This window comes from Alligator mississippiensis, chromosome 11, assembly GCF_030867095.1.
Source record: "Alligator mississippiensis isolate rAllMis1 chromosome 11, rAllMis1, whole genome shotgun sequence".
Taxonomy (NCBI): domain Eukaryota; kingdom Metazoa; phylum Chordata; order Crocodylia; family Alligatoridae; genus Alligator; species Alligator mississippiensis.
In genome coordinates this window covers 59,141,101-59,152,399 of record NC_081834.1, presented here as the reverse complement: position 1 = coordinate 59,152,399, position 11,299 = coordinate 59,141,101, and the positions used below count along the sequence as shown (strand labels likewise).

General features: G+C 57.3%; 1 protein-coding gene across 1 annotated transcript; it reads left to right on the top strand.

Moving 5' to 3' along the window:
* Window positions 1–315: 315 nt before the first annotated feature.
* On the top strand, window positions 316–11,010 carry LOC132243710 (myelin-oligodendrocyte glycoprotein-like). Its single transcript, XM_059714108.1, has 5 exons — window positions 316–322; window positions 1,385–1,789; window positions 4,619–4,714; window positions 9,411–9,431; window positions 10,570–11,010. The coding sequence occupies exons 1-5, from the start codon at window positions 316–318 to the stop codon at window positions 10,614–10,616; spliced, it is 576 nt and encodes a 191-aa protein (XP_059570091.1). The 3' UTR covers window positions 10,617–11,010.
* The last annotated feature ends 289 nt before the right edge of the window (window positions 11,011–11,299 follow it).

Here is an 11,299-nt window from a genome sequence, read left to right as displayed (position 1 = left end):
ACCAGGGCAGCTCCGTGGGGCAGGCGCTCGTGTGCACAGGTGCCAGGTCCTGCTGCTGGGTAAACCACACCGCTGTGTGAGGCTGCCTTCCTGGAGAGCCCCTTCCCTCTGCACCCCACATCCTGCCAGCTGTCCTGGTGCCATGGTCAGTGGGCACAGCCTTGTGCACACGTATGTTGGATTTGTGTGTTCCCTTGCTGCCCAGGCCACATCACTATGCAGAGAGAGATTTTCTCATTCCCCACTGGCCCCAAAGGGAGTCCCTTCCTGCCCAGCTGCATCGCTCTCCTTGCTGCACTCCAGATTCACCATCCGATGGCAGGTAGGTGCCTCTCGTCCTCGTGGCATTTACGGCTGTTCTCTGACTGAGCTCTGCTGCCCTGTGACACAGCCAAGATGTGACCCTGACACCCGCTTCCACCTCTGCCCCCACGGGATCCAGGCCCAGCCCAGGCCAGACACTGACCCTCCCCCTCTGGACCCCCCGCCCCCCGCAGGCCTGCATCTCCCAGCTGCTGACTTGCCATCTCTGCTTCACCCTCCCTCCCTGCACCAGCCCAACCCCTGCTCCTTCCTGTCCCTTCCTGCCCTGCATCCACTGCTCTGTAGAGACCTTGCCCCTTGGCACTTACTGCCCCTGGGCTGTGGTCTGTCACACTGGCCTGGCTCTCAGTAGCTGGTGAACATGTTCAGTCTTTGCTCCACTGCTCTGACCAGTCTGTCTCCTCTGAAATGTAACTGCAGCCTGCCTGGGACTCAGACACCCCTTGCAGCCTCATGGACTAAGGCAGGGGTAGGCAATGTGTTTTGGCCTGAGTGCCAAAAACCCCACAATGTCTACTTTGGCAGGTGCCAGAGTGCCGACGTGCTGGAGCCCAGAGGAGCTGTTTGCAGCCTCCTGGCTGCAGCCAGCCAGTGCAGCCCAGCCTGCTTGCAGCAGGGCTTGCAGCCTCCCACCTTCCTGCTGGGAGCAGCCCGGGCTGCGTGGGTGGCAGCAGCTGCTTAGAGCCTGGGCTGGCAGTGGCGTGCTGAGCAAAATGGCCTTGTGTGCCAGGCTTGGCTTGCTGACCCCTGGAACAAGGTGTGGCCTGAAACCCCAGCCCTGCCCCACCCCCTGCCCCTACCTCCCTGGTTCCCTCCCCTGTGCCTGGGGGCAGCAAGAGGTGCTGCCCCTCAGTGCATAGGGCCTCAGGCAGCTGCCCTCCCCTACAGTGCCCGTCTCTCATTATGGGGCTGTGTCTGCACCGGAAAACGGACCCAATGATAATGGGAGCAGGGACAGGCCCTGCTGTGAGCTCCCATGCTGCACTGTGCCCGTTGGAGCCAGGCTGCGGGGATGCAGGTTTGCCCTTGTCCACGCTCACACTCTGCTGCCCTGTTGCAGCTGCACCGATGTTGTTCTTGACTCTTCCTTTCTCTGGTGTCTTGCTCTGCTCCCCAGCCCAGTTCAGAGTGATTGGACCAGGCCAGCCAGTTGTTGTCACCATGGGAGAGGATGCTGTCCTCCCCTGCCACCTGTTGCCCCCCATGAGCGCTGAGAGCATGGAGGTGCGGTGGCTCCGGCCTGGGTTCTCTTACTACGTGCACTTGTACCGAGGTGGACAGGATCAGGATGGGCAGCAGATGCCTGCATATCGGGGCAGGACTCAACTTGTGAAGGACGACCTCAGCGATGGGAGCGTCTCTCTGAGAATACGCAGCGTCCGACGCTCTGACCATGGGCTGTACACCTGCTTCGTCCGGTCCAATGACTCCTCAGGTGACGCTCTGTTGGAGCTGCAGGTGACAGGTCAGTGCCTCTGCTGTTTGCTCCCGCCCGCAGTGTCCTGAATGGGGCTGTTGGGCTCAGGGGGAGGTGACACTTACTCACTTGTCAGCACCCAGAGTCTTCTCTCAGCCTCCGGTGCCTGCAGTTTTGGTGCCTGCCATGCTGGCAGAGGTGGCATAGAGAGCAGAGGCAGGGGATGGAGAGGGGCTGAGAGAGAGAGGGAGAAGGGGTGGAGGAATAGGCAGAATCAGGCCCCAGTTACGCTAGTGAGAGTTGGTGCCTGCTCCCTGAGAGCATCTTCAGCAGGTCTGAGGAGGGAAGCAAGCAAGCACAGTGACTGTAGATCAGTACAGCAAATGACCGTCTCCCGTACGCTGCTCCCACCCAGGGCGCTGAGGACTGCTTGTACCGAGCTGTGTGCAGCAGGGCAAAATTGCACTGGAGCTTCTCCAGGAGGGGCTGGGGTGCCAGGCTGAGCATGGGTTGGGTTTCTCTGCTCTGGGAGGAGGTGAAGGGCTGAGGGACCCCGCTGGGACTGAGACGGCAGGTGCAGGAGTTGTGGTACAACAGCTGGGTGTATATCCCCAGGGCTCCCACCCTGTCCAGACCACACCACACCTTTGCCTTAGAGCAGATGCCATGGTGCAGCGTGTTGCTCAGATTGACAATGGTGTCACAGACTATGTGTATAACGAAGGGAAGTTCTTCCAGTTAGCCAGTAGCTTTCTCTAGCTGAAAAAGTCACCGGGTGGTGCTACATGTGCAATTAATGCTCACAAATAAACTGTGGGGCACATTACTCTGGAGTTTATTCATGCGCAGCACATGGAGCTGTCAAAGCAGCCCTGGTGCGCAGAGGACCCAGGGCAGAAACCACTTAGGACTGGAGGTGCCTTAGGAAACCAGTTAAGACTGGGGGTGCCTCAGCTTTGAGTGCCCCACCTGAGTCACCTGACGGGGCCTGGTATTCAAAGGCAGGTGCTCAGCATGACACCACTCTGAAACCCTCGGAGGTGTCTCAGGCTGAGTGCACAAGGAGACTCAGGGTGCATTTCCCTGGGTGCACATTAACATAATGGTCACTCACGGTGAACCCCATAAGTCTTGGCTCCTGAGCTCTGAGTGCCTCACTCTGTCGAGGCACAGGGCCCTGGAAGGAGAGAGGAGATGCAAGCCCAGAGGCAGGACCAGGCTAATAGGGTGACAGGGGAGGGGCTGCAGTTTGGGACTTCCCATCAGCCTGTGCTGTGAAAGTTTCACCCCAGGGCAGGACTCCCAGAGTTGCCCCCTGCCCCCTACATAGAGCAGTGCCCCCCAGGCATGGCACAGTGTGAGGGGGCCAGGATGTTCCTGGGTCTGGGGCTCCACGTACAGAGTCTGCACAGCAATCCCAGCATGGGGCCGTGCTGCACCACGCAGACATCCCCTGAGAGACCTCACTGCTCCTTGGGATTCGTCCCCATAACCCTGCACCTGGACCTGCACTGCCCACACTATGGCTCACTCCCAGCCTGCTCCTGGTACCTGCACACACTCTCCTGGGACGCCTTTGGTGCAAGGTCTGACTGAGTCCAAGTCTACTGCAGCCAGGAGATATAAGAGGTTCAAAGGCCTTGGGAGAACAGTGAGGAAAGATTTGCTCATGGTCCATTGGTAGCTGCTGGGGTGAGCGAGCAGGAGCAGGAGTCCCCCGAGGGCCACGGCTGGACACGGTCGGCAGAGCCCTGGGGACAAGCTGCTGGGACAGACAAGGGGGCCTGGCTCCCCGGCCAGCATTCGCTCTGTGCCTGCAGCGCTGCAGGGGACAGTGTCTGTGGGCTGCATTGATGGCACTCGAGCACCTCAGTCCTGACTGCGCCCCTGGGGTCAGCCTGCGCCGCCTGGCATGAGGGGTCACACTGAGATTCAGGACAACCTCACACCGGCACAGATCGCAGCTTTCAGCCTCTGACTGAAGCAGGACTAGCATATTTCCAGTTTCAAAAAAGAGGGCACCTGACAGGAAGGAGGGGGTATAATATGATTGCGGGGGGGCAGAGATATGACTGTGCCCTGGCCCTGCCCCTTGCTCCCAAGCCACAGCCACCTCAGCCCTGCAGCTGCCTATCACTCCCAGCCCACAGTCCTCTGGCACTGCCTGTGCCCTGAGCTCCTGACCCACCGTCCCCTGCCTCCCCGCCCCGGTGCCCGTCACTCCCGACCTGCAGCCCCCTGCTCCCCGCAGCCCTGCAAGTGTCTCCTGGAGGGCACGCAGCTCCCCGCTCCCCTCCCCAGCTCCCTCCCCTGCCGGAGAAGCCGGTACCTCCCCTGCCCTGCTGCAGCCCAGTGCTGGCGGGGGGGAAACGTCGGTGCTGAGCAGAGCAAAATCCCAAATCCCAGCCATTTGGTGATATTAAAAACAAAAGACCCAGACAGAGATGGGAGGACCCCAAAAGAGGACGTGTCTGGGAAAACCCAGATGTATTGTAACCCTGGACTGAAGGGACATTGTTTGTCTTTGCTGACCTGCTGGATGAGGAGCCACTTCCCATGAGGGTCCCATGATGCCCTGAGGAAGGGAGGTCACTATCTCTCTTGCCTCCAGCTGGCAGAGGCTTCTGCTTGCAGGGGTTGTGCTGCTGGGTCTGGTTTATTCCTGCAGTGACCACTCTGCTGCCTCCAGGCAGGGGCAGGACAGTAGGTGCATTAGCTAGTCTTTAGCTTGGGCTCCCAGTGTGCTAAGCATCAAGCATGGGGGAGGCCTGTTGGCCTGAAATCCATGAGGAGGATCCCAGGGAAAGCTACTGCTGCCCCCAGCCCTGTGCATTTGCTCACACAGGGCTGCCACGTGAATGCCACTTTCTCCTGCAGGTCCCTATTTCCCATGGGCGGTGGCTCTGGCCGTGATTCTGTCCCTTGTCGTTCTCCTGGGCAGTTTCTGCCTCTGGCGGCAGCACCGTGTGACAGGTAACGTAAGAAAGGGGGGTGACTGTGTGGAGAGGTGAGCTCCTCGGAGATGGGACAGGGCAGGATGGACGGGGGCTCCATCCACTGCTCTGAGAGGAGCTCCAAGTACCGGGATGGACTGAAGCTGTGGGAGAAGTCTCTGAGCAGGCCAGACCCCACATCTGAGCCAGGAAAGGGGCCACGTGGATTCACAGCCCTGGAGCTCGGTGAAGAGCCCAGACCGAACACTGCAAGTGCAAAGTGCTGCACCTGGGGAGAAGGCATCACCAACACACCTGCAGGCTGAGGGATGACCTTCTCGGCAGCACAGTGGCAGAAAGGGATCTCGGAGTCATAGCTGACTCCAAGATGAATATGAGCCGTCGATGTGATGAAGTGATCGGTAAAGCTAACCACACTTTATCATGTATTAGCAGGCGCATGATGAGCAGGTCCAGGGAGGTGATGCTCCCCCTCTATCTGGCACTGGTCAGGCTGCAGCTGGAGTACTGCGTCCAGTTCTGGGCACCGCTCTTCAAGAGGGACGTGGATAACCTTGAGAGGGTCCAGAGCAGAGCCACTCATATGGTTAGGCGCCTGCAGGTAAGGTCTTAAAGGAGAGATTGAGGGACCTGGATCTCTTCAGCCTATGCAAGGGAAGGCTGAGAGGTGATCTTGTGGCCATTTACAAATTCATCGGTGGGGAGGGGGCAGCAAGAAATAGGAGATGCTCTGTTTGCCACGACACCCCTTGGACTAACCTGGAACAACAGCCACAAATACACAGAGCAGGTTTAGGTTGGACATCTGGAAGAAGTTCTTCACGGTTAGGGTAGCCAGAATCTGGAACGGGCTCCCAAGGGAGGTGGTGCTCTCCCCTACCTTGGGGGTCTTTAAGAGGAGACTGGACAAACACCTAGCTCTTTCCTACACGGGTCAGGGGGTTGGACTCGATGATTTATTGAGGTTCCTTCGGACACTACCAACTATAAAACTATGACACTGCAGCGAGCTGTCCCACCAGATCTGTGCTGCTCAGCTGGAAACATGGATGAGGAGGGAGGATTTCTGTGCTGGGAGCCTATTAATGTGTTTTTCCTGTTGCAGGGAAACACCATTACCATGGAAGTGGTTTTCCTAGTTGCAGGAGAAAACCACTTTCTTGGCAGGAGGCAGTACCCTGACGGATGTAATGCATAGTTAGTCTCCCACTTTGTCTTCCAGTGGGAAGATCTCAGCTATACAAGGACTTTATGGAAATGGGAGACTCCTCCCTCACTTTCTTCTGTGGCCATACAGCTGAGGGCAAGCAAAACTCAGGGACATCCAAACCCCAATCCTCTTGGTGTGGGCCTGCACGGAGGATGCCTGTCAAAGGATTTGGAAGTATCTGACACCCCAGGCAGGGGTGGAGATGCTTGCTGGTAGCAAGGTTTCATGTGGTTCTTGGATGACTCATGGATTTGGAATTGATTTGACTGATTTGATTTGGGACATGAACACTTTTCATTTAAAAAAAAAAAAGTGTTTCTCCCAAATTCAATTCTCTCCTCAAAGCTAGGGCTGTTCAGCCTGAGATCGCCCCACAAGAACGGGCTGCACCGCATGCTGGTGTGCTAGTGTGTCTCGTGCACTGTGGGGGCTTCCTGCTGGTTTGCTCCCTGGTCTCCAGGGAGCCTGTGGGTGAGAGCAGGGTCTTAGGGTTGCCAATGGCTGTGACCTGACCCGGTGTCTCCAATTGTGGAAACACAGAAATCGCACTCGGGACATGCAAGGCCATTCTCAGACAGGACTGGTGCTTGGGCCCAGCTGCTCTAGCTCCAGCTGTGCTGAGCAGTGACTGTCAGGCATGACGATGCCTCCGTGTCCTGCTGGACTGTATCCCAGGGCAGGCCCCCAGGTCCATCCGCACCTCCTTCACTACGCCCAGGCTGACATGAGCATGTGCTGGACAAAGGCCCCTCTGCCCCATCCCCTCATGGACATGTCTCTTCTACCCTGGTCCCAGGGGCAGCTACTCTCCATTGTCCTCACAATTAGGGGCAGGAACTAGCTGCAAGGCCAGGGGTTGGCCTAGGATGCACCCACCTGGTATCCAGCCCAGGTCCATGCCTCCCGTTGCTGACCCACTTCATCTTCCTCAGTCCCATTCCAGAAGCCTCGAGGTCAGCTCAGTGGATGGACACAGAAAAGAGCAGGAAAGGGATGAGGACAAAGGGACACAAGAGTGGAAGGGCCCACGTGGGCCCCTGACTGCAGTGCCTTGTGGCCACAGGCAGTCACACAACTGATGTTTAGCCAGAAGGGTGCACAACAAAAGCCATCCAGGCCCTGCTCCCCTGCATCACACAAACACTTCTGACCCCAGGGAGAGGTTCCCATAGTGGGAAAAAACCACCAAGATAGAGAGCATACAGTCTGGCCCAGAGCAGGAGAGACAACGGCCCAACCAACACCTTGGGCACCTGCAGGGGCAAGAATTTATTGGGTAAAAGATGCCCGATGATCCCAGTAACTGGAACCAACCAGCCCACAGTCTTGGCCAAGCTGACTTGGGAGATAACTCCCCCCTTCAGTATGAGCAGGGAACCAGCCCCCCTGGGCCAGTCTCTCTCCAGTATAGCATCACCTTCAACTAGCCCTGCCATAAGGGCAGGAGTCAGAGGGGACCGGGCAGGGGGATGGCTCCTTTGGAAGAGACCTTTAGAGCAGGTCCTGGAGGGGATAGGAAAGAGTGGGGCAGTTTGCACCATGCCCTGGAGCAGGTCAGTCCGAGGCAGCAGGGACGTGGTGCGCAGGGAAGCTGATGCAAACCTGTCTGTGTCGGCCCATCCCCTTACGTGCGTGTGACAGTACGCGCGTGTACACGAGACACTACGTCACTGAAGCAATGAGCTAGGGGGACGTAGCTTGTCGGTACGACATAGCATCAGTGGGCACAAACCATGATGCCAACACTATATCACCATAGTGATGAACTACATTGCCAGAGCTTGTCAAAAAAAAGTAACCGTGCATCTCTGGGACTGCACAGTACTGGCAGCACTTGGTTTAGTACTAAATGACTCCACAGTCCCAAAAGGATGACAGGAATTAGGTTGCAGCTGAAGCAACCAAGAGCTCTGTCCTGAGCTGAAGGGAGGCCACGGCTTCCCTCACAGCACAGGGAGCCCCTCGCTCGCCCCAGGGCCACGGCTGCCCCTGCCCGTCCCAGGGGAACGTGTGCTGAACTCTTGTCCAAACACAGAAGAAATGTGCTTTCCTCAGTGGTCCCCGTGGCTCAGTTAAGCTAGCTCAGGTCTATGCAGGGACCCTCAGGAGACAGAGCCCAAAGTGCCTGCCTGACTGTAGCAGGCCAAGTGTCAGCCTGGTTTGTCCCCAGCTAAGGGCCATCCGCATTTCCATTGCAGACCCCAGCAGTGCACTGAAGGGCTGCTCCTGGGGACACAGACCAGCTCTCACGGGAACAAGCCAGTGTCTTTACCAGCACGGTGACTATTGCAGAAGGGGTCCCTGAGCCCACCGCCCTGAGCAGCCTTTACACTCCCTGGTCCATGCCATTGCAGGAGACAGGGAGACCTGGCCAGTACATAGCAGGATCCCTCCTCACATGGGATCCCCTGGGCTCTGGCCCTTCTGTGGCCTGCAGTGGGGCGAGGGGCAGGACTCTACCCTGGAGCACACGACCAGCCTTAACTCTGCCCTGCCCGGACCCCAGGTACTAGTCCCACAGCCCGGATCAATGTAGGACTGGGGCTGCAGTTCTGAACCAAGGGAACTTAGTATTAAATATGCTTTAAAGGTTCCCCCTCCTTAGGGAATCACAGCAGGGCAGAGATCAGGATGTTCAGGGACTGTATCTGCATTTCCAGCCTGCAGCAGCTTCTTTTCAGTTTCCCCTGAGCTTTCCTTGGTGTGTAACTCTGGGAGGGGGCTGATTACACCCCCCTTGCAGTGTGTTTCCCCCATAAGTTGCTGACAACTCCTTTCACCCCATCTGGAGGGGCAAAGGGTTTCAGAGATTTCATACACTTTTGGACTAGAAGGGACCTCAAAGATCATCAAGTCCACCCCCCTGCCCCGGAGCAAGAGGTCAGCTGGGTTCAAAGGATCCCAGCAAGATAAGCATCCAAACATTTCTTGAATGAGTACAAAGTAGGTGCCTGCACCACTTCTGGAGGGAGTCTATTCCAGGTCTTGGTGGCACAGACAGTAAAGACTTTTTTTTCTTATATCCAGCCGAAAACAGTCTTGGAGGAGTTTATGACCATTGGTCCTTGTTTTTCTTTGGGGCGCTCTGGTGAACAGATGTTCCCCCACATCCTGATGCAAACCCCTCATGTACTTATAAGCTGCCCCCACGCCCCCCCTGAGCCTGTGCTTTTCCAGGCTGAAGAGTCCCCTGGCTCTCAGCCTCTCTTCATACAGCCTATTCTCCTGCCCTCTGATCATGTGCACGGCTCTCCTCTGGACTCTCTCAAGTGTCTCAATATACTTCTTGAATTGTGGAGCCCAGAATTGGATGCAGTACTCCAGCTGCAGCCTCACCAAGGCTGAGTGCAGTGGGTTTGGGGACCCAGGTGTGCTGTGGCCAAGGGGGACAGTGAGGGACAGCCCCTGTGTGTGTAGGTACAGTGGAAAGGCCATTGCTTGGTGCTCTTCATCACTGTGTCCAGTCTCCATCTGTGTAACACGTCTCTCCTGCTGTTTGTTTCAGAGAGGCGCCGTGCAGACAAAGGTAACTTTTCTTCATGGATTTCCCTATGGAGGGAAGGGGGAGGTCTCCTGTTTTGCAGCTGGTGTCCCAGCAGGCCTTCAGGGCTCTCCTTGGAGAAGCTGTGTGTGATGTGTGCTGAGGAGCTCCCCAAGAAACCTCATCCTCCAGCACCCCCAGCCTGCTGCTCTGTCCCACCCCTGTGCAGTGCTGCGTGGGAGCCCCAGGGGCAGGGCTTGTCTCTCCAGGAGCCAGGGGCTAAGGGGCAGGATGCATATGGGGGGCACAGATTAGAGGGGCTGGATTAGGTGTAGCTTGAGAGGAGGGTGGTGAGAAATTGGGCTGTCAGGATTTAGGGGAGGCTAGATCATGAGGCCATGGAGGAGCAGGATTTGGGAACAGGAGTGAGAGGGGCTGGGGTGGAGGGTTGCAAAGCAAAAGGAGAGGAGTCTGAGACACCCTGAGATTGTGAGGCTGAGTGTGCTGCTGTGTGCAGTGAGAGAGGAGGGCTGGGAGGGGAAAGGAGGAGTTTTCTTCAGCCTCCCTCCACCTGCAGTGAGCAGGAAACAGCCTAGAGCACAGGCTAGTGAGCCCAGCCAGGCTGGGGCTGGTGGCAGGGGAGAGGGGGTAGGATGCACCCCCGGGCCAGGAGGTGGATTTGAGAGCTGTCAGCACGCAATGCCAGATGAAGATGATGTGAAGTGATGATTAGTGTGAGGGGAGAAGGGCAACTGAGGGCAGAGCTCTGGAGAAACCCCCAGAAGACAAGAGAGGGAGGAAGAGGAGGCAGGCGCCCTGGCAGAGGTGGTGGAAGGGCAGGCAGGGAGGGTGGAAGGGGAGTGCCCGGCAGCCCAGTGAGGACAAGTCACCTTGCTGGAGAGGTGCTATAAGAGGTGGGGCGTCCTGGAGCCAGGCAGCTGAGCCCGGTGCCCGGGTGTCTGTGCAGAGCCTGGTGAAGAGGATGTGCCCAAGGCAGCCGGGACAGCAGAGCCGGGTCCTGCCCACACAGCGCATGGCCCTGGGCTGGACTCGGCTTGATGCCTGGAGCACAGATCTGCAGTGTCTGTCCATGACCACGGGTGGGGAGAGGCTGCTGCACCTGGGCCCGGGCCAGGGAATTTGTGGGACTCCAGGTTAATTCTCGTTCTCTTTCACGTTGCAGCAAAGTATGAAGCAATGAAAGGTAAGTGCCTTTTACTGCCCCCCTGACCCCCTGACTTCACTGGCAAAACCCTGGTACCCAGCCACGCGTCCCTCCCCATCTCCAGGGAGGTCTTGTGACAAGGACACTTCTGTATGAAAGGGTCCAGTCCCACACACTGTCCCACACCCCCACATCAGGATGGGGGCAGTTGGCATAGTGCTGGTGCGGGGGGTGCTGTTCGCACCAGCTGAGCACCCCTTGTTGCTGAGGACTGCTTGGGTGTGTGGGCAGGGCCCGCTCTAGTCAGTCTGCCCTGTCTCTGCCCAAAGGGCTGAGTTGGGGATGGCTCAGGGCTTTCTTCCCAATGTTTCCTTGCACCTGAGTGATGTCCCTGGGGCAGCTCCTCTCACTTCCCAGAGGGGATGGGGAGATCTCAGGATCAGGGGCTACAAAGCAGTATCCAAGGCAAAGGGTTGCGGTCCCGATCCTGCAGTCTGAACTCAGTCAGCATGTCCACTGAAGCTGATGTGGGGTGTGTTCAGCATGGGGGCAGATTTGTCAGTAAAGATCATGGCTATTGACCAGTCTTTCCACCTCAAACCTTTTTATTTTTTTTTTACTGACCATCTACAAAGCTTTTACTGATATGACACCCTTTCTTTAAAGACATATGTTTTTACTGATCTGTGTTTCACATAATGTAAATTCAGCCCTTCTGCCAGGCCTTGGGAGGGAGTGACAAGAGTGG

Coding starts and splice junctions, on each gene's coding strand:
- LOC132243710 (XM_059714108.1), top strand. Junction 4,715..9,410: donor GCGGCAGCACCGTGTGACAG/GTAACGTAAGAA, acceptor TGTTTGTTTCAG/AGAGGCGCCGTGCAGACAAA. Junction 9,432..10,569: donor GAGGCGCCGTGCAGACAAAG/GTAACTTTTCTT, acceptor TTCACGTTGCAG/CAAAGTATGAAGCAATGAAA.